Raw genomic sequence first — 24369 nt, 5'->3', positions numbered from 1 at the left:
TTTTGGTCATTGTTGTAAGAACACATTTATACAAAACCAAAACTCTCAAATAAAACTGTAAATATATTAATGCGCATGATAGTATGCTTTGATCTGTGTCTATCTGTCTGGTGATGAATTCATGATAGGTTTTCAGTATTCTCCCAGATCATTGCATTGCTGAGAGTAGCCAAGTTTCTACAATATATCATCATATAATATTATTACTGTGCACAATGTTCTCCTGGTTTCACTCTGTATCACTTCTATAATGATTGGATCAGTTCACACCTCCACCAACAATGCATCAATGTCCCAATTTTGGCACAACTCTTCCAATATCTATCACTTTCCTTTACTGATATATTGGCCAATCTGATAGGTATGAAGTGGTACCTCAGTGTTGTTTTTATTTGTATTTATTGAAGCTTCTAGATCCTCGGTAATCTGGACCAGGATTCCATGATATTTGAATGATTTCATTCTGACAGCTTGAAGTATTTCCTCTTTGGCCACTTGAACTTAGAATACTTATATATATAATTTAAATTAATTTATTTAGTCAATTTATGAAATTATTTATTGGTTATGAGAATCATATTTTCCCTCCCTCTCCTACCTTCACCCTTCCTGTAGCTGACACTCAATTTCACTGGATATTACATATGTCTTTGATCAAAACCTATTTCCATGTTGTTGGTGTTTGCATTAGGATGTTCATTTAGAGTTTACATCCCCAACCATATTACCATGACCCATGTATTCAAGATATTGTTTCTCTTCTGTGTTTCTGTTCCCATAGTTTTCCTCTGAGTGTGGATAGTGTTTTTTTCTCCTAGATCCCTCCAAGTTATTCAGGATCACTGCACTGCCATTAATGAAGAAGTCCATTATATTTGATTGTAGCACAGTACATCAGTTTCTGTGTACAACATTCTCCTGGTTCTGCTCCTCTTGCTCTGTATCAATTCCTGGAGGTTGTTCCAGTTCACTTGGAATTACTCCTATTTATTATTCCTTTGAGCACAATAGTATTCCATCACCAACATATACCACAATTTGTTCAGCCATTCACCAGTTGAAGGGCATCCCCTCATTTTCCAATTTTTTGCCACCACAAAGAGGGCAGCTATGAATATTCTTGAACAAGTATTTTTCCTTATTATCTCTTTGGGGTACAAACCCAGCAGTGCTATGGCTGGATCAAAGGGCAGACAGTTTTTTATTGCCCTTTGGGCATAGTTCCAAATTGCAATCCAGAATGGTTGGATTAATTCACAACTCCACCAGCAATGAATTAATGTCCCAATTTGGCCACATCCCCTCCAGGGTTCATTACTTTCCTTTGCTGTCATGTTAGCAATCTGCTAGGTGGGAGATGATACCCCGGAGTTGTTTTGATTTGTATCTCTCTGATTATCAGAGATTTAGAACACTTTTTCATGTGCTTATTAATAGTTTTGATTTCTTTGATTGAAAATTGCCTGTTCATGTCCCTTGCCCATTTATCAATTGGAGAATGGCTTGATTTTTTGTACAATTGCTTTAGATCTTTATAAATTTGAGTAATTAGAACTTTGTCAGAGGTTTCTGTTATCAAGATTGTTTCCCAATTTGTTGCTTCTTTTCTAATTTTGGTTACATTGGTTTTGTTTGTACAGCAACTTTTTAATTTGATATAATCAATAATATTGTTTTTATATTTTGTGATTTTTTTTCTAGCTCTTGCTTGGTTGTAAAGTTTTTCCTTTCCCAAAGATCTTACAAGTGTACTATTCTGTGTTCACCTAATTTTCTCACAGTTTCCTTCTTTATATTCAAGTCATTTAATCATTCTGAGTTTATCTTGGTGTAAGGTGTGAGATGTTGATGCAAACCCAATCTTTCCCATACTGTCTTTCAATTTTCCAAACAGTTTTTTATCAAATAGTGGATTTCTTGTCCCAAAACATGGGATCTTTGGGCTTATCATAGACTGCCTTGCTGGGGTCACTTACCCCAAGTCTATTCCACTGATCCTCCTTTCTGTCTCTTAGCCAGTACCAAATTGTTTGGATGACCACTGCTTTATAGTGTATTTTGATATCTAGGACAGCAAGTCCTCCTTCCTTCACATGTTTTTTTTCATTATTTCCCTGGATATCCTTGATCTTTTGTTCTTCCAAATGAATTTTGTTATGTTTTTTTCTAATTCAATAAAAAATCTTTTTGATAGTTCAATGGGTATGGCACTAAATAAGTAAATTAATTTGTATAGGATTGTCATTTTTATCATGTTAGCTTGTCCTACCCATGAGCAGTTGATGTTTTTCCAATTGTGTAGATCTAGTTTTAATTGTGTGGAGAGTGTTTTGTAGTTTTGTTCTTATAGTTTCTAAGTATTTTATATTGTCTAGGGTGATTTTAAATGGAATTTCTCTTTCTAATTCTTGGTGCTGAGATGTGTTGGAGATATATAGAAATGCTGATGACTTATGTGGGTTCATTTTGTATCCTGAAACTTTGCTAAAATCATTGATTATTCCAATTAGCCTTTTGGTTGATTCTCTAGGATTCTTTAAGTAGACCATCACATCATCCACAAAAAGTGATAGCTTGGTCTCCTCATTGCCTATTTTAATACCTTCAATTTCTTTTTCTTCTCTAATTGCTACTGCTAATGTTTCTAGTACAATGTTAAATAATAGAGGTGATAATGGGCATCCTTGCTTCACTCCTGATCTTATTGGGAAGGCTTCTTTATCCCCATTGCAGATGATGTCTGCTTATTGTTTTAGATATATACTGTTTATTATTTTTAGAAAAGGCCCTTCTACTACTATGCTTCCTAATGTTTTCAATAGGAATGAGTGTTGTATTTTGTCAAAGGCTTTTTCTGCATCTATTCAGATAATCATGTAATTTCTCTCTGTTTGCTTGTTAATATGGTCAATTTTGTGGATAGTTTTCCTGATATTGAACCATCCTTGCATTCCTGGTATGAATCCTACCTGGTAATAGTGGATTACCCTTGTGATTACTTGCTGGAGTCTTTTTGCTAGTATCCTATTTAAGATTTTTTCATGTATATTCATTAAGGAGATTAGTCTATAGTTTTCTTTCTCTGTTTTTGACCTGCCTAGCTTTGGAATCAGCAAAGAAGGATCTTTGCTTATTCTGTCAAATAGTTTGTATAACATTAGAATTAGTTGTACTTTGAATGTTTGATAGAATTCATTTGTGAATCCATCAGGCCCTTGGGATTTTTTCTTAGGGAGTTCTTTGATAGCTTGTTCAATTTCTTTTTCTGATATTGGGTTGTTTAGGTTGTCTATTTCTTCCTCTCTTAGTCTAGGCAATTTATATTTTTGTAAATATTCATCCATATCACCTAGATTGCTATATTTATTGCCATATATTTGGGCATAATGGTTTTTAATAATTGCCTTAATTTCCTCTTCATTAGAGGTGAGGTCTCCCTTTTCATTTTAGATACTGTGAATTTGGTTTTCTTCTTTCCTTTTTTAAAGTAAATTGACCTGTACTTTATCTATTTTATTTGTTTTTTTTAAAGTACCAGCTTCTAGCCTTATTTATTAAATCCATAGTTATTTGATTTTAAATTTTATTAATTTCTCTTTTGATTTTTAGGATCTCTAATTTAGTCTTCATGTGAGGATTTTTAACTTGTTCACTTTCTAGATTTTTAATTTGTAAGCCCAATTCACTGATCTCTGTCCTCTATAATTTGTTAATATATGAACTCAAGGATATAAATTTCCCCCTGAGTACTGCTTTGGCTGCATCTCATGAATTTTGAAAGGATGTCTCACCATTGTCATTTTCTTCAATGAAGTTATTAACTGTTTCTATGGTTTGTTCTTTAACTGATTTTGGAGAATCGTATTGTTTAATTTCCAATTTTTTTTTGTTTTGCCTCTCCATATACCCTTATTTTCATTGCATTGTGATCTGAGAAGTTTGAATTTATTATTTCTGCTCTTTTATACTTGTTTGCAATGTTTTTATGACCTAGTACATGGTCAATCTTTGTGAATGTACCATGTGATGCTGAAAAGAAGGTGTAACTTATAATACTTATAAAATTCCTGGGGGTTGTCATTTGGGGATTAATTATAGGAGGTGATCTGTGGATTCTTTCAATTTGTATTTTATACTCTTGTTCATAAATAACAGGTCCATTTCTTGGATAATGTCTTAAAATATAATGTTTAGGCTTTTTGTTTTTATCATGACTTTCAGGTAGTCTAATATTTCTAAAATTATCTCTTCTCTATCTATTTTCCTGATTAGTTGCTTTTCTCAATGAAATATTTCATGTCTTTTTCAGTTGTTTTTTTTCTCTTGATTTTGTTGTTGTTATTTTTTGTTTGGTTCTGTGATGTTTCATGAAGTCATTAGCTTCTAGTTGCCCAATTCTAATTTTTAAAGAATGATTTTCTTTCATGAGCTTTTGAACCTCTTTTTTCATTTGAACAATTATGCTGATATTTTTTCTTGTATTCCATTCATTTATCTTCCCTTTTTACTTTTCCTTTCTTAACTGATTTTTGAAATCCCTTTTGAGCTTTTCCTGAACCTGAGTCCAATTTATCTTCTTCTTTGAAGCTTTATATGTGTGTTTTACTTCCATTGTTCCCTTCTGTGTCTGTGACTTGTTCTTTGTCTTCATGAAAATTTTCTATTGTTAGATTGTTATTTTTTGATGTTTGATAATTTTCCTAGCTTTTTTTTGTGACTTTCACTTTTATCTTAAAAGTGTGATGCATTTGTAGAATAGAAAAGGCACTCTTTTAAACTTCAATTCTTTCTTGATACTATACTTAGCTCTATTTATGGGTTTCTGGAAATTTAATTTCTTTCAAGGTGGTATGATGACCTGTGGGCTAGGAGCTCTGAAAGCCACCTTCCATTACTTATTCTATGACTCTCTGAGACTGCTGATGCCTTGCAGAGCTCAGAGCACTATCAGCTACCCTATCTTGGAATCTTATTCTGGGCCTAATCAGGTCAGGCATACTGTGGACTGCTTTGCTATGGGTCCTGTAACTTAGCCTTGAGTTTTGGTAAGGGATAACTTGGTCTGGGCTCACACAGACCATATTGTTAAGGGCTATCTTGCTCTGGAGTTCAAGTCCTCACTACAGGGTTGGACTGGGATTCCTGGATATTTTCTGGGCATATACAGATCAGGCACACTGGGCAGACTGCCTCATGCTGGGATTCTGCACATTACTGCTATTTTGGGCTGGGCTTGGAACTTTATTGTCATGCTTAGGATTGCACTGCTGTTGGCTTAGGCAAGATCTCAGAGACTGGATGTTGTCTTGGGCCCAGATTCAGAACCTGAAACAGTAGATGTGGGGTGGAGTGACTTGTTTTTGACTTGCACCAGTACTTCTTTGTTTAACCTCCTACTGGGTGTGCTCTCATCTCATTCCAGTGAATCAGACCTTGTCTTCCTATCTTTCATGCTGTCGTCTGCATGACAGTTACTTTACTCCTTCTCTTTCTTGGTTCCTTTACTCCAGTATTCATTTTGAGGTGTTATTTTAAGGTCAGTTGGAGAGAATTCACTTCATTTTTTGAACTTTCCTTGCTTCTACTCTACCATATTGGCTCTGACTCAGACTTGGCTTTCTTTATAGAAATTATCCTAAGGCTGGCAAAATAATTTCACCAAATATGTTTGACAATGATTGTGGTCATATAGATCATTTCCTTATGTGATATTTTATTGACAATGATGTCTAATAACCTTTTAAAGTTTAATTGGTTGGTTTTCTCATACAATTCTAGCAAACCATATACTTCTTTATCTAACCATTCCAAAGAGTACATACTATAATGTCCTTGTTTTTGTTTGCATAGGAAAAACATAGGCAATAAATTCTTTTGAGATTCAAACTAATACTGTTCTTCCATCTAAAAAAAGAATAATGACCATCATTAATCCAAAATGGATTTTGTTTTAACTGATTTGGCTAATATACAAATTTAGAAATATTGTCCTGATCCCTCTTTCAAAAGTAGCTTTAATTTTGCTTCCTTTTCTACTCCAACTCTAATAGATGAACTCTTACCTTATCTTGCCCAGATCTAAGCCTCACATCACTTCCTGACTACCTCCAAACCATGGACCTTGAAAATCCTCTCTACTTTTCTCTCACCTCTTTCTGGTTCCCTTTTATGTTATTATGTTCTCTCATAATAACATAAACTCCTTGAGGGAGAGGATAACTTGTTTTCTTGTCTTTATATACCCAGAACTTAGCATAGTGCTTGGAAAACTATAACATTCAATGTATATTTTATTATACATTCACTTACTTGTTCATTTTTTCATTCATATAATACTTTAACTATTTTTTGACATTTTAGTTAATATTAAGGGGTGATGTCTGGACCTTATTTTATGTATGACTTTATTAGTGTAGTGAACAACAAGCATAGAACTCCTCATAAAAATGTAGATACAAAACTGTTGTGAAACTCAGTCTTGGAGAATTATGTGGAACATTGAGAACTACATCGGCTTCCTCTTGGTTATATAATTAGTATGTGTCAGAGATATACCAAACCACACAATCTTCATTTCAAGTAATACTCATATATGTGTATATTTTTTTGTGCTTCAGTCATTTTCAGTCATGTCCAAACTTTGTGATATCTGATGGTTATCTTTAAAAATATTCATCTCCTCTCTTATTCAGGAACAATTAGATTGGGCATAGGATTTTGGGAGACTTAAATGCCTTTAAATTTATTTTATTACAATAATATTTTATTATTCCCAATTAAATGTAAAATAATTTTTAACATTTAAAAAGTTTTGAAAACACAAATTAATTTTCTAGATACTTCACATTACTGCCCTTCACACATTCTACATTTAGGTAACTTGGCCATCTTGCTATTCCTTCTCAATGACCTTCCATTTCTCATCTCAGCTTTCCATAGATTGCCTCACCTGAATTTCTCTGCCTCCTAACTCTTCTTCTTCCCCCCCACATTGATTTAAAAATTATCTTTTATTACTATGAACTTGATAAGTATTAAAAAAGAGGACCACATATGAAATTGTTTTATGAACTTAATTATTATAGAAATTTTATTATTCTGTGATGACATAGCTCTTTCATTATCTAAGTTTTTTTGGTTCTTTTCTGATAGTTGAGAGATATGACATAGTAGGAAAAGAGCTAGCCTTAAAACCAGGAAGTTCTGACTTCTACTCCTGCCTCTGATCTATACTGAACAATGTGCGAAGTCACTTAGCCTATACCATCTCTCTGTGAATAAGTTTCAGAGAAGCCAACCTATACTGATTGAATTTCCTCACCTGGGATTCCCTACTAGTGAAATCACAGGTTCAATCCATAACCCTTATCCTCTCCCACAGATAAATCTTGTATCTTGAAAATAAATAAAGGTTTTTTCAGGACTCAGATGATTAAAACTAGCTTGGCAAATATTTAAATGTCCTAGGAAATTGCTGTTAACTTTCATTAATCTCAGCATGATTCTCTGAGGGTATTGTTGTTCTTCATGTTGCTATTTGCTGATGTTTGTGTTAAAAGGAAAATTCATTATTATTCTTATTGTCAAAAAGCATTAAGCCCATAATTGTTTGTGGTGTCAGAATCAGAGGATGTTAGAGCTGGAAAATGTTGTAGCAATAACTACTCCAACCAATCCCTCATATAAGCAATGTATTTAAATCATGATTGAAATTTAAACAATACAAACGTAAATCAGTATGTCTTTGTAGATTGACTTCTGGATATTTGTACATTCTCTACTTTGAAAGGACTTTGTCTTTTATTTAACCAGTTTTGCATAGAAATTCAGATAATTTTACGGATTTATTTTGTATCATCACTTTAGTGAAGCCATTTTCTCAAATTCTTTGGTGGTTTTCCTATATTTTTTAAGTACTACAACTCCATTTGCAAATAGGAATGAAATTGTCGCCTTTTTTGCATCTTTAATTTTTTTTACTTAACTTGTTGCTATTAGCTAGCATTTCTTGAACTAGGTCAAAAAGGGAATATTTCTGACTTTTTACATTTGCTGATATTATTTTTTTCTGCATAAGGAAATGTCAAACGTCTTTGTCAAGAAAACTCCAACTGGGGTCATGAAGAATTGGATATGCTTGAAATAACTAAACAACAACAATAACAATAATAATGTTTCTTTTCACTAGTACATGATTTTTCATATCTGACTTTCCCAAATGTATCTTTATATGGGGTTTATCAAACCAGGAACTAGACTTAAACATAATCTTTTTCTCTTGAATTTCATGCCTTATTCTTATAATCTCAATAGTTTGTTTCTGACTTAAATTTCTTTTGTGCTTCCCATTTTATTTCTGTACAGTCCCTGTGAAGCTGAGTATCCTCAGCCTCTTGATATTAGAATCTATAGAACCTAATTTACTTTTGGCCTAGAGTAAAATTCCTCAAGGAAAGAACTGGCTCCAGTTAAGTGTCTTTTTTGCTTTCCCTTATACATGGAAGCCCCTAAATTTTCTTTGTGAGATAATTTTGTGCTGCCATATTTTTCCTCCCATGAACTGTATTCATCTCCCTTCACATACCTGGGCAGAATTTATCTCCTACTTCTTATGCATTTTGACAAGATTCAGAATGCCTCTTGTCCAGTGAAAAGTGTTCTGACTTATTTACTCTTCAGTATCTTTTCCCTCATTGCTTCTCTCTTTTGTTGCCATGTGATCCTTTCTTTGAAGCTATGATATTCTCTTTAACTATCTTAACCTCCAAGGGTTCCCAACTATTAAACTGTTCCCTAGTGGGATTTACTATTAAGTCACATGACAGAAATCTGCCATCTACTTCTCCTCTTGAGTCTTAAACATTCATTATGTGTGCCTACCCCTACTCAGTCCCCCACATCTCACACTTCTCTAGAGGCAGCTAGGTTGCATAGTGGATAGAAGCTCTGGATATGAGGTCAAGGAGGCCCAAGTTGAAAAACAAGCTCCAACACTTATTGGTTATGTCACTTTAGACAAGGCACTAAACCTTGTCTTCTTCAGTTTCCTCAATTGTAAAAAATGAGATCTTAATAGCACCTTCCTCACAGGACTGTTGTGAGAATCAAATGAGATAATATTTGTAAAAGCATTTAGCACAGTGTCTGACACATAGAAGAGACTAATAAATGCTAATATTTCATTCCCCGCCTCTTCTCCATGTCCTAAATAAATTCTTCTGTATTATTCTTTGACTATATCCCAATGCGATATTGATTTACAAGGAGGTAATATTTTTCTTCAAAATGTTAATTACTTGCACTGCTGGTGGAGCTGTGGATTGATCCAACCATTCTGGAAGACAATTTTGAACTATGTCCAAAGGGTGTTATAAGACTGTCTGTCCTTTGATCCAGTTATAGCACTGCTGGGTTTGTACCCCAAAGAGATAATAAGGAAAAACACTTGTACAAGGATATTCATAGCTGCGCTCTTTGTGGTGGCAAAAAATTGGAAAATGAGGCTATGCCCTCCAATTGGGGAATGGCTGAACAAATTGTGGTATATGTTGGTGATGGAATACTATTGTGCTCAAAGGAATAATAAAGTGGAGGAATTCTATGGGGACTAGAACAACCTCCAGGAATTGATGCAGAGTGAGAGGAGCAGAACCAGAAAAACAATGTACACAGAGAGTGATACACTGTGGCACAATTTATTATAATAGACTTCTCTACTAGCAGCAATGCAATGATCCAGGAAAATTCTGAGGGATTTATGAGAAAGAATGCTATCCATATTCAGTGAAAGAACTGTGGTAATAGAAACAGAGAAGAAAAGCAGCAGCTTGATCACATGGTTCAATGGGGCTTTGATTGGGGATATAGACGCTAAATGATTACTCTAGTGCAAATATCAATAATATGGAAATAGCTCTTAATCAATGACACATGTAAAACCCAGTGGAATTGCTTGTTCCTATGGGGGCAGGAGGAGTGGGAAGAGGGGAGGGAACGAACATGATTCATGTAACCATGAAAAAATATTCTAAATTAATTAATTAAATAAACTTTAAAAATATTAATTATGTTCTTCCATGTGCTTTCTAATTTTTACTGTTTAAAATTTTCTTCTTAGATGTTTTCACTTATTTATATATGCTTTGTCTTCTCAATGTCACTGAACGAATTTTTTTTAAATCTTTAAAAGGAAAAAAGCAAATAAGCAAAAAGATTTCCCACCCCAAGTATAATCGTAATCACATGAAAATAAACATTGCATTTCCTAAACTTTCACTATTATATTAAAATATTTAACATTCTTTTCTTTTGTCAGTTTCTGCATTTAATATTTTGTCTAATTTTGGGTTCAAATGCTTCCCATTCATTGCCTTTAATGATTATATTAAGTTTTAAAAAATATTTTAGGGTGCCAATTTATCCTTTACAAAAATTGTAATTCTTCCTTTGATTTCTCTTTTTTTAAACCCTTACCTTCCATCTTGGAATCAATACTGTGTATTGGTTCCAAGGCAGAAGAGTGGTAAGGGCTAGGCAATGGGGGTTAAGTGACTTGCCCAGAGTCACACAGCTGGGAAGTGTCTGAGGCCAGATTTGAGCATAGGACTTCCCATCTCTAGGTCTGGCTCTCAATCCACTGAGCTACCCAGCTGCCCCCTTCCTTTGATTTCTTATGAACACGAAATAATCCTGTCCTCATCTTATTACTCCTTATATTGTGAAGGTCTATTCCTTGTTGTCTGAAATATTTTTTCTTTAATATTGTGGTTTTGAAGTTTGACTAAGGTATTGCCTAATACATAGTAAACCCTTAAAATGTACTATCATGCATTTTTTATCCTCATCCTCCTACAGTTGAAATTGGAATTTTCTTCTGTGATACTGTGAGTTTTCTCTTTACTTTGATGTATATTTCATAATATTTCCACTCATTTTTATAGTATTATTTATAGAATTATGGTATTTATGTTTTCTCTTTAATATTCTTTTTCTGTACTTAAATTATTCTATCTTCAAGTCCATTTTCCTGTTTTATGAAAGACTTCCATGTGTTTCTTCAATCATGCTATCTTTTAATTTCTTTCAAATAATTTTCCTTTTATACGAACACTTTTTGCATTCCAAATTTGCCATTCCTTTTTTAATAGAATGTTTTTTTTCTCAAAATTCTCTTACCTCTGCTCAGTTTTCCCATTTCTTCTTTGTTGTTTAGTCATATTGAGTTCTTCATAAGCACATTTGGGATTTTCTTCTCAAAGATACTGTAGTGATTTGTCATTCCTTCTTGAGCTAATTTTAAAGATGGTGAACTGAGGTAAACATAGTTAAGTAATTTATTATCTGAAATAAGATTTGAACTCAGATCCTTCTGACTCCAGGTCTTGCCTTCTATCCACTATACCATCTAGCTATTCTGATATCTTCTTTAAGAACTCTAATTTTTGTCTTAATTTCCTTGATATTTTTACCTAATTCTTTGACAAGTTTTCTGAATGATTTTGAAGGTTCTTAGTATTTCTTTATTTTCACTTCAAGGGAGAATTTATTGTGATATATTCACTTCCCACAGCAAATTTTCCACTCAGTTCTTTTTTTGGGAGTTGGGGATGGTTTATTAAGAAGTACTTGTATTTGGATTCTTATTCACTGTTCAGTCACTTTTTCTCAATCTTTATAAATCTCTCTCCTGATTTTTCTCTGATATCCTTGCTTCTTACTGTCAGTGCTGTCTCTTCTGAAATCTCATCACTGTCATGCTGCTCATCCGACCCTTACTGCTTTCTCTTTCTTCTCAGAGATCAATAGAGTTGAATCTTTTGAATAGTGAAGTTGAGGAATTGGGACAAGTCTGTAGTACTAACATTCCACAAGGCCTCAATAATTAAGCTTCTTTATATTTACCAGTCTCACTTTTTTACACTGAAGCTTTCTGAGTCTAACTTTATTCAGTATCTAGATTGATCACATAAGGCGGCTCAAAAAACCACTGGAGGAACATTCTCCATAGCACTGCTAATAGGATGAGCAAAGGGAGATCTAAAATGTTTAAAACTGAATTTCTTCTACACCTTTTGCAAAGGTGGAATCTATGTTTGCTTGTTGCCAATTATTTTTGTGACTTTTAGAAGATGCTTTTCAAACACTATCCTCTTTTAAGTTGCTTTTTAAGTTCCTTAAAAAAAAACTTTTAAAGCTTGAGTTCATTTCCTAGAGTTCTTTGCTTCTCTATACATTGACAGCTAATTTAATAAATAGATAAAAATTCTCTAATGCCTAGCTGTATGTATGTATGTATATGTCATGTATATGTACATGTGTCAACTGACATGCAAATAAATTATTACATGCAAATGTATATGTTTGCATGTATATATTTATATATGAAATCATAAGTTATTTGTATGTGTACAATTCTATGGTATTTAAATCTCAATCACATTTCTTTATAAAATGTGATATGTATGTTTCTATATGATATGTATTTCATAGAAATATTTTTCTGCTGTGTTAACAGCTCTGAATTATCAGTTATTGTGAAACTCTAAAATCCTGCCTAAAATGATTTTCCACAGAGATTTCCATTTATTTCCTGTGTTTGTAACACTAAATGTTTTATGAACAAATGTCAATTGGCTTGGTTCTTCCCACTTATTTTCACCAACTTAATCAATGACTGCCTCATGTGAGTTTTAAAGAAAAATTAAGTAGCAACAGAGTGATAAGTTCAATCATTTTGTTGTTTCATAAAAAATATAGAACTTCATGCATTCATCAGTCCTTAGAACTTGATAAAATTATGAGTATCATGTAATGGAAAACACATTGGACATAAATTAGAAGACATTTTTTAATTCCTCTCTTCTTTTCACTAATGTTGTGACCTTGGGCAAGTCAGTTAATCTCTCTGTCCTTTAATTTCCACATTTGTTAAAAAGGAAATAATACATTTACCTCATATGTCTTAAAGATTAGGGGTTTTGAGGTTTACCTGTCAGATGTATGTATAAGAGAAGAATTTGTGACCAAACGAGAACTAGTTTCACAGGAAATAAATTGTATAATGTTGATTACTTGATTAATGCAGTTAAAATTAGAAAGAAGACAAGAAATTTAAAAGCATTTATAGACATTTTCTCTGATAAAGGTATCCTCAAATATACAGGGAACTGAGACTTATTTGTAAAAATATGAGTCATTCCTCAAATGATAAATGATCAAAGAAAAGGCAATTTTCAGAAGGAGAAATCAAAGCTATCAATAGTAATATGAAAATGCTTTAATCATTATCAGTTAGAGAACTACAATTTCAAACAAGTACCATTTCATAGTTATGATATTAACTAACCTGACCAAAAAAAAAGTACAAATGTTGGAAGGGACATGGAAAAATTGGGACAAGATTTCATTGTTGGAGTAATGAATTGGTCCAATCATTTTGGAGAACAATTTGGAATTGTGCCCATGGGGCTATAAACCTGTTCATATCATTTGACTGAGTAATATTGCTATTAGATCAGAATCTCAAAAAGAGAGAAAAGGGAAAAAAGATTTATATGTACAATAATATTTATAGCAATTGTCTTTCTGATAGTTAGAAATTGAAGGGATGCCTATCAAGTGGGGAATGGATAAATAAGTATGATTATGTTGAAGTACTAATGTGCTATAATAAATGATGAGTTAGTGTGGTTTCAGAAAAAAACTCAGAAGACTTTTAATTTTTATTTTTATTATAAAATTTTCCCCAGATTACATGTTAATTCAATTTTTAATTTTTTAAAAATATGTGATAATCCATGTTCTCTCTCTCCCTCCCATTCCTCTCCTCTCTCCAAGAAGGTAGTTATTATGATGTAGGCTGTCTATATTTTATAATATATTTTCTTGTTTATCATGTTGTGAAAGAAAATACATATTTATTTCTCTAGAGAAAAATCATTGAGGGAAATATAATAAAGAACAGTATCTTTTAATTTGCATTCAGACTCCATCTATTTATTCTCTTAGAACATACTCTACCAACAAGAGCCTAGGATTTAGAGTTTCCATAATTTCTCAATTCCAAAACTCTTTTCTCTTCCATGGTCATGAGTGAGAAGAAGAAAGGCACTGAAACACAAGAAATTTCATTGAGCAATGTTATTATCCTTTCCTTTAATAGTGCCCATTCCTGACTTTATTATGTATATGTGAACCAAAAAGTCTTTTTAAGCTTTGAATTTACCTTTCCTGGGCTTTGGATATTTGAATATTTGTCCTTTAATATTTTGACTTTAAGAGAATTAAATGTAAATATTGATAAATCATCCTATTTCTTCTATGTTGTATCACTTTGATTATTTCATTTAACATTGACAAAATTGAGGTAGAATATTCCCCAAATGGGAGTGGGAAAATTTTACCTTTAGAATTAGGAACAAAGAGTTAGAACAGGAATAGACTTAAAGGCCATTTAGCCCAACCCCATTTTTGCAGATGAGGAAAGTGAGGATAAAAGAGGTTAACTGACATATTTGAGGTCACAAAGGTAGTAAGTGACAAAGCTATGATTTTAACTGTCTAAATACTTTACATTTATGTAGCAGTCTACAAAGTAATCTCACAATTACTTATTGAGATTGGTAGCATAAATATTACTATCCCATTTTACAAATGAAAAACCAGAGGTAATTGAATTGCTCATGCCTACAACTAGTAAGTGGCCAGTCACAATTTGAATTCAAGTTCACAACTATCTGTACTTATTACACTACTTCTCATTACAGTTTGTTTTCAAAGTATCTTAAGTTATTTTTTTTTAAACTGGGCATTCCACCCCCCCCCCTTTACTTCAGTTGTTATAGACTACAACAGTCCTTTCATTTTCAGAGGGTAAAGTACCAAACCCACATTCCCATACGACATTTCCATTTTTGTGGCTTCCACTGCCAAGGATAGGATGATTTAAAGCACCTGCCATGATTCTAGGGCTAAGAAGGGGTTTTTACTAGTGATTACTATGTGTGCCTTTACTTGTTATATTTCATCTCTTGGGTTTAATGTGTTAGTTTATGGCATCCAGACAGCAAGTAGTTTCCATCAATCAAAATAATAAATGAGTTGGTTTGTTTGGCAGAGTAGAGCCAAAAGAAAAATACCTGTACTTAAGTAATAGAAAGGCTCCTTTAGTGTGTCATTAAGAGGCAGAAATTGTAAGACTCAGAAGGTTTCATTTGGTACATGAATCCTAAAGGAAGGAATAAAAAAGAATAAAGTGGCTCAAATTACAAAAATGAATCTTAAACAATTAAACCTCACAAGGTAAATGGATAGAAACAGTGTTATCCATTTCCCCATTAAATTATTCCATGCCATATTTTAATATAATTTTTTTCTTTCCCATTTCAATGCCTTTTTTTCATTTTAAATGAGAAAATGTTCAATACAGAAACATCTAATAATAGCTAAAACTTGTAATATGCCCTCTCCTAATCTTATTCCCCACAACTTCTATCTTCTAGTCCCCACCAAATTCTATTTTTTTAAACTGTCCACTGGGCCCATTAGAAAGCCATGGTGTTAAATTAAATAAAACATACTAAAAGGAATGGAATAAAAATGAAGCAAAATCACTTTTTTTTGGGCACTGGAGAATCTCAAAACTACCTTATATCCTACTCATATCTGTCCCTAAGGATCACCTGAGGCTAATTTCCAAGGTACTCTAAGAAGTAAGTCAGTAAAGATTTCTACAGAGAAAGATAAGCATTGATCTCTTATAAAGAAAACATGTAAGAGAAGACAGAAAAACAAATATTGGGGTTGTAGATAGGATACCATATTTTAAAATCTGTCATGAATCTTTAAGGAATACTTTTTTTAAAGATAAATGATTTTCAAAGGTATAAATAAAATTTTTGCCTTTAGAATTTTGTTTTAATGAAACTGCTTAATGATATCCACAAGGAAGGACCATGGAGATGATTAAATAAAAATAAAATAAGATAGATAGCATGATAAAATGTTAAATGGATTCAGCTCATTTTCAGGATAAGAAAATTTTAACAATTTGAATACCCCCCAAAAAGCAAAAACAATTAATGATAAAGAAATATGACAAAGATTACATGTTAATTCAATTTTTAATTTTTTAAAAAACATACGATAATCCATTACAAATAATGACAAAGAAAGGCTTAACTATCATAATCTACATTAGTCTAATCCAGTGATGAAGAAATGAACCTTTTAGAGACTGAGTGCCCAAACTGCAACCCTCACCCAGTATGTGAGCCCACTGCCTTACCCTAGACAGTGGGAGGGAGGACATTCTCCCATTGGGCTTCTGGACAGAGGATCAGGTGATGTGATAAATGTCCTCAGGAGCATGTGGAGAGTAGGAGGGAAGCAGCCCCATCCAGCATGCTCTGGCATGTGTACCATAGGTTCACCAACACAGGTCTAATGATTTAAGAAGTATTGCTATCAGATCTGGAAGCCTCCTTTTTTCAGAAAAAGTTGTTTAGGCTTTTGAACTTTAAAAATGTCCTAAAATGTGGTTGAATCATTTGTGACCTGACCAAAACTGAACACTAGAAGCCATCACATCATCTATAATAAGCCTTTCCTTATCCCTTTTTATTCTACTGCCATCTCTCTGTCCAGTTTATTTTGTATATACCTTGTTTATCCATAACTATGTGCATGTTGTCTCCCCCATTAGATTGTGAGTTCCTTGAGAGCAATTATTTTTTATCTTTCTTTATATCCCTAGCACTTAATGTATATGATCAGGATATTAGCTTTGGTTTAACATGGTCTCCTATGGCTTTGTTCAGTAATCTTGGGTTACACTGTCTTATATACTTGTTCTCTTGTGTTTGAGAAATTTTCTAAGAGAAATTACTCCTAAATATTCCACACAGAGATTCCTCTCCTCATGATGGCTCCCAGCACCAGATTCTCTACCTGTGCCTCAGATCATCCATAGCCACCCTCTAGCTCATGCCAATTGTCCTACATTTTTGTCTTTGGATAATGCCAGACATATACTGATAAACTGAAAAACATCTATAGAGTAATCATGATAGTGAAGGATTTTGCGTCCATGACATATGAAAATGAGTTGAAAAAAACCTAAGAATGTTTAGATTAGAAAAGAGAAAAGTTAGTAGTAACATGATAACTCCTTATTTATTTGAAGGACTATGAGTTAAATAAGGTTTAAATATAATTTATCTGGTTTCAGAGAACAGAACCAGTGAACAAAGAAGCTACAAAGAGACAACTTTAAAATGGAATTATTTAAAAGTAGAATGCATAGCACCAGGAGTTAGTAGGTATGCCCTTATTAGAGTTCTCTAAGAAGAAATTGAATGACCTGGTTTGGTATATTGGAGTAAGCTTTCTTTTTTAGTTATGGGTTGGATTAGATGGCTGCTGAGGTCCCAACTCTAAACTTCTGTGATTATATGATTTAGTTTAATGCAGGAAAGCTAAGGGGCAATCTAATAAGTGATTGTTAAATTGATTCAAATTTCTTGTATAGATGAAAGATACTAGCTTTTATCTATTGTTGTTTTTCAATCCTTCAGTTATGTCCAGCTCTTTGTGACCTCATGGCCTAAATAGCATGCCAAGTCCTTCTATCCTCCACTATCTCTTGAAGTCTGCCCAAGCTCACATTCATGTTTCCATGATGCTATCTCACCCTTTGCCATCCTCTTTTTTGCCTTCAATCTTTCTCAACATTGATATTTTTTCCATTGAGTTCAGTCTTCTCATTATTTGGCCAAAATATTTAATTTCTAGCTTTAGTATTTGACCTCCCAGTTAGTAGTATGAATTAATTTCTTTTTTAAAATTTTATTAAAATTTTTTTCCATGGTTACATGATTCATGATTTTTTCCACCCCTCTTCTATCCGCCTTTCCAGAGGTGACAAGCATTTTTACTAGATTATACATATATCATTGTTCAAAACCTATTTCCATGTTATTCATATTTGCAATAGAGTCATCTTTTAACATCAAAACACCAATCATAGACTTTTGGGTAAACATTGTGGCAGGGTAGATGCAGGTCTCTTCTTCTCCTCATTGCCTACTGATATATATTTCTTCAAAAGGCCAAAAACAATTCATATAAATGAAGGGATTCCACAGTAGGGTGCAGCATTGAAGGTACATGGGATTTGGGCATTTCAATAAGGCACAGGATAAGGGGTGAAATAGCTTCCACCAAAACACAAGCTGATCAATGCTCTCCCCCCCCCCCCATGGATCCAGTGCTCTAGAGTCAAATCCAGTGATCTAGAATCAGTGAGCTAGCGAGGGGCACTTCTAGAACAAGCAATTTAGGTGCCTTTCTTCATTTCATTTCCAAAATCCCACCAACTTAGACACCTTTCCCATTCCCCTTTAATGTCAATGTCTTTTCCCTTCTATTAGCACTAAGTTAAGTTTTATACATCCTGTTGGTTTATAGTTTGTATCTTGTCTCCTCAATTAAATTAAAAATTCATTACAGGAAGGGGCTGTTTTTGTCTTTCTTTATATCTCTAGTGATCAGCACAATTCCTGACATGCTTTGTTGTTATTTAGTCACTAAAGCCATTTCTGATTCTTCATGGCCTTGTTTGGGGCTTTCTTGGCATAGATACTAGTGATTTGCTATTTTCTTCTCTAATTCATTGTATAGATGAAGAAATGATTCAAACAGGATTAATTGACTTGCCCAGAGTCACACACCTAATAAGTGTCTGAGACCAGAACTTGAACTCAGGAAGATGAATCTTCTTAGTCTCAATCCTAGTACTGTATTGTTCTACCTAACTGCCTGCCTGGCACATTGTAGGTGCTTAAAAATTTTCTGGCTTAGTTTCATGGTACTATTAAGTGCTATAATTATGGATTTTAATATGGTAGTATGGTATCAAATAAAGACACTCTTTCACCTAGTAATCCAATTAGGCATACTTAGGCACAAAGGAAGTAAAAGACAGAAAGTACAACACACTGAAATTCAATTCATAGCACCACTCGTTTTTGCAAAGACCTGGAAACAAAGGGAGAAAGAGGAGGATTTTGAATTGGGGGAAATAGTTGAAAAATGATTGCAAATGATTTTAATATTATATTGTTATGCATCAATATATGACCCACATGAAAATTTTCAGAAAAAATGGAAACATTTGTACAAATTAATATGGAGAGAAATAAACAGTCAAGATTCATTGCAATGTATACAATGAGTACAACATATAATTAAAGGTTCCATGAAATAAAGGTCATTGAACTCCAATGAAAAAGCCATTGAAAGTCTCAGAAAATAGCTAATGAATTATCACTCCTCTTTTATACCAGGGAGGTGGAGGAATATTAGAATAAAATATTATTCATCGTGTTAGATGTGGTCTTTTAATCAGATAGTGTTGCTTAATCTCTTTTTCTTGGTCAGAGAAGTGTTCAGTTTGAAAGAAAAGGAAGAGACAACTGGAAAAATGAGGGATTTAAAATAGATATAAAATGAGATAAGATAGTGAAGTGGGGGCAATCCCCTCCAAACAACTTTAAAATAGAATCTCAGATAAATTTTGGAGTGGCAGAGCCAACAAAAGTTGAGAGAGAGATTTTTTCTGCTTGAGACAATTTGGATATCTATATGAGAGATCTATAACATTGAGGTGGGTTCAGGCATGGAGCATGACAGAAGGACTGCAGTGGGGAGAGTAACAGTACCAGCAACAGCATCAGGATCTCTATGTCCAGAGATGTTAAGGTGGTTGGTCAACTGGTCAGAAAAAGATTATTGGGAACCCTTTGCTGGAACTGAATACAGCTGCCACTGGTTGACAATTCTTTTGCTCCTATTCAATTCTGGGTTGCAATTCCAAATTGGGAAAGAATATTTGTGGTCCCTCCCTGGAGGGGAGGAAGAAGGTCCCTCCCTGGAGAAATACCAGGGGGCAGACCAGGAGAGCAATGAATACACCTCACTTCTTTTGGAAAAATCAAAACCATGAAGATCTCCAGAACAAGCTTTGAAATTAGCAGCATGAAAAAGTCTGAAGCTTGGTACAGAGTCTGCAAGTGAGCAGATCCTAACTGTACTGTAAAGTTCAAAGTGAAGGAATAGTTTGAGAAAAAATGTAGAGTTAATGAAATAGAAGAATTCCAAGCATTCCTCATAAAAAGACCAGATCTGAATAGAAAATGTATCCTTCAAAAAGAAGACTCAAAAGAAACTTAAAAAGGTAAAGATGAGAGAGTAATCATAGGGACTAGATGGAGCTGAATTGTTTACATTCCTATATGGGAAGAGGATATCTGTAATGCCTGAGAACTTTGCACAGTAACAGCAATATTGTAATAATGATCAATTGTGAAAAACTTTACTACTCTGATCAGTATAGTGATTCCAGATTATTCCAAAGGACTCATGGAGAAAACATGCTATTCATCTCTAGAGAGAAAAATAATCAACTCTAGAGTGCAAAACAAAATATAATTTTCTGCCTTTCTCTTTTTGCAATATGGACAATATGGAAATATATTTGTATGATTTCACATATATGATGGATATAAAATTATTTGCCTTTTCAGTGTATGAGTGAGGGGAAAGAAAATCTGGAACTCAAAATAAAAAGGAGAGGATGTTAAAAATAAACAATAAATCAATTAAAAATAAAAGAGATATCAAAATTATTTCAATGATAGGAATAGCACACTGAAGAGATTTCAAATTCACTTTGTATGATCATACCTGAAGGGGATTTTGGATAACCTCTTCATTTTCCTGACATTCTTCTCACTTTACAATTAAATTTGATCTCCATTTTCATCTAGTATCTAATTTCCTGATTGAGAGCTCTAGGCAATAAAGGTCTGCTTCTGACTACTTCAGTTTTTTAAGCACAGGCCTCATATTTATTTTTTTAAAAAGTTGACTAGTTTTTGCTTCTTAGCATTGTCCTTGGAAGTCCTTTGAAACCAGAGAATAGAATGCTCTCGTCTTGGGGTGCAAAAAGATTTGCCTATCTTGCTGACATTTCCAGCTGCCTAAGCCCTCCATGGTGCTTGTAAATACCTTTTATTTCCCTAGATTGGAATTCATATTTCAAGGGAAAAAATTCCTGCTCATAGCAGGGAGTGTATAGGTAGTCACATAATGTCAGGCATTACCAGCATGCCAAGTTACTTCTGCTGTATGCTGACCTTGATTAGGTAGGTAACATGAATTCACCTGCTATATAGAGTTAAACGCAGATATTTTGATGTAAGTTTAGCTACAAAGAGTTTCTGAAACATCAACTGGAAAAATTGTTTTTGGTCGTGGTGATTCTGCTAAAATGTTTTTGATATTTATCCCTATTTGTGACATGGGCATCTCTTCTCTTCTCTTCTCTTCTCTTCTCTTCTCTTCTCTTCTCTTCTCTTCTCTTCTCTTCTCTTCTCTTCTCTTCTCTTCTCTTCTCTTCTCTTCTCTTCTCTTCTCTTCTCTCCTCTTCTCTACTCTTCTCTTCTCCACTTTTCTGTCATTTTCCCTCTTCTCTTTGTCTATTCTCTGATTTCCTCTCCTCTCCTTTTCTTCCTCCCCACTTTCTATATGTCCATATTCTTTTTTCTTTGACTCTGTCTCTCTTAACTTTATGTTTCTTTCTGTCTGTTTCTATCTCTGGGTCTCTCTGTGTGTCTCTTTCTCTGTATCTGTCTTTATTGATCTCTGATTTTATATTTCTGCCTTTCTCTGTGTCTCTCCATGTCTTGGTCTCTATCTTTCTGTCTTTGTCTCTTTCTCTCTCTCTCTGTCTCTCTACCTTTGCCTCTATCTTTTTCTTTCTGCCTCTACCTCTCTGTCTCTCCCCATTCCTCTCTCTTTCTCTATCATTTTTCACTATCTTCAGGTCCTCTCCATTTGTCCAAAGGACATGAGAGCAGATATCTGTGTGCATCTGAACCGCAAGGTTTTTAATGAGCATCCTGCCTTCCGGCTGGCCAGTGATGGATGCCTACGCGCCTTGGCAGTGGAATTCCAAACAATTCACTGTGCTCCAGGAGACCTCATCTACCATGCTGGAGAAAGTGTGGATGCCCTCTGCTTTGTGGTATCAGGATCCCTCGAAGTTATACAGGATGATGAGGTGGTGGCTATTTTAGGTACTGTGAGCTTTCCTAACATAATAGAATATTTGAAGAATATTTTGTTTCTCAACTTTGCTAAAAGGGGAATTTGCCTGAATTTGATGATGTGGGAAGTTGGATTCCTGATGAAGGATAGAGGTTAGTGTGACACAGGTAAGATATTTGAGTCAAGAAAAATTAGCATTGGTTAAAGACCAAAGTAGCCTAATAAAAATTGGACTTAGAAACAAGAGAAGACTGAACAACAAAATAAATGAAATGGTTCCTACAGCTTTGTGGGATGCATATTATTAGGCTACTGAGACTTGCAGCCTTAACATACTTTATCACCACAATATTCCTTAGTTTTAAGAATGAATAATGAAATAAGAGGCTTTTGAAATAACTTGGTCAAACTTTTGCATTTTGCAGATGTGGAAACTGAGGTCCAAGGATGTAAAGATGGTTAGTGACAGAGATGGTGCTATGATTTAGATTTCTTACTTCTCATTCAAAAATTTTTTAAATTTCCTCATAAATAGCATCCCCACTGGTATTAACATAAAAAGAAAATAAATTGGACTTGGCACTGAGTAGTAAAGTAGAATCATTGCAGGAGGTAATTATGGGCAGCTGTTATGAAAGAATGATCACAATATAATTAAATTCATTTTAGATGAGATGATAGTTTAAATTTTTTTGGAACATTTTTGAAAACTGGTTTTATTTTTTGAATATCAACTAGGAAAAAAGATGATTTGTTGAAAAGGGAAGCATACTAAAACTAATGTGCATGTAGACAGTAGCAAAAAATTCATTGTAAAAAAGTTTTTCAATAATTATAGCTGTCCAAAAGTAGAATGGACTACCTTAGGAGATAATGTATAACTCCTTACTGGATATTTTTATGCAGAATCTGGATGAATACTTGTCTATGATAGTCTGTAGAGGATTCATTTTTTTTCAAATTGATTTGGACTAAAGAACTTCTCAGGTTTCTTCCAGCTTTGACATGTTATTATTATTAAAAGAAAAAGGTTGAGTGAGAATATATTGAATAAAATAAACTGAATGAAAGAGAAAATGAATGTTTCATGGAAAATATAATAATATATACGTACATAATACTTTATAAAACATTTCTTCACAATGACCCTGTGGTACAAGTATTCTTATCTCTACTTCACATGGATGAGGTAATTGAGTCTCAGAGAGGTTAAATAACTTGCGCAAGATCTTACATTAAGCATCAGAACTAGGGCTTGACCCAGGTTTTCTGACAATGAAAAGAACATTTTCCCTACTACATTATATTTGTTTCTCTGTGAAAGGTACATGCATATTCTTAAATATTAAACTCATAGTAGAAGAGTGAATTCCATATATATGTTAAAAAGATAATAATGAAGTAATAGATGAATCTTGAATGGAAATAAATAGGACCAACACATGGAAATTACTTGTTAAAATTTTAATTTAAAGGGCAGCTAGCTAGCATAGTGGACAGAGAACCAGGCCTGGAATGCAAAGGATCTGGGTTCAAATCTGGACTCAGAAACTTCCTAGTTGTAGGACCCTGGGCAAGCCTCAATTGGTTATCCCATGCCACTCCCACTCTTTTCTCTTAGAATTAATAATAAAACAGAAGATAAGGTTTGGAAAAAAAAGATTTTAATTCAATACAGGAATTTATTGAATAACTGACTACCTTCAAAGACAATGAGTTTTCTATCACCAGCTATACTCAAGAAGTGACTGAATAGAAATTCGTCAGAGGCAAATTACAAATTAGTTTTAAAAATGCAACAAACATAACAAAACACAACAAAAATAATGACTGTTCGCATTTATAAAGCTTGATAAGATTTTGAAAACACTTTTCAAATAGGATTTCATTTTATCTTCATCAGAATCTTGGGAGATAGGTACTATTACTATGCTACATACCACAGATAAGTAGTGGAAATACAGAGAGATGAGAGATGACTTGCCCAGATATTAAGTGACTGAGACTATATTTAAATTGAGTATTTCCTGACTCCAAGTCTAGCCCTCTCATGTGCCACCTAACTGCCACTGAACTAGATCAAATGATTTTTAGGTCCTTAATAATTTCAAGATGTTATGGGTGTTCTGATAATCATCTTTTCTGCAAAGTGTCAGTTATGGTTTAAAAGAAATTTCAAATACCAATATTTCATGGAAATGTGTCTAGCTTTAACTTTCATTAACAGATTTAATATAAAAAGGCAATAAAAATAACGTTATA

At 33.7% G+C, this 24369-nt stretch overlaps 1 protein-coding gene across 1 annotated transcript in view; it reads left to right on the top strand.

The window, feature by feature from the left end:
• KCNH5 (potassium voltage-gated channel subfamily H member 5) overlaps positions 1-24369 on the top strand; it is a 584985-nt gene that overhangs the window by 429814 nt on the left and 130802 nt on the right. Inside the window, exon 9 of the mRNA XM_001369347.3 lies at positions 21884-22136. Coding sequence (XP_001369384.1) covers positions 21884-22136 — 253 coding nt within the window. The remainder of the gene's footprint in view (positions 1-21883; positions 22137-24369) is intronic.

The sequence above is a fragment of the Monodelphis domestica genome, chromosome 1 (assembly GCF_027887165.1).
Source record: "Monodelphis domestica isolate mMonDom1 chromosome 1, mMonDom1.pri, whole genome shotgun sequence".
NCBI classification, from domain to species: Eukaryota; Metazoa; Chordata; class Mammalia; order Didelphimorphia; family Didelphidae; genus Monodelphis; species Monodelphis domestica.
This window is presented reverse-complemented; position numbering and strand designations above follow the sequence as displayed.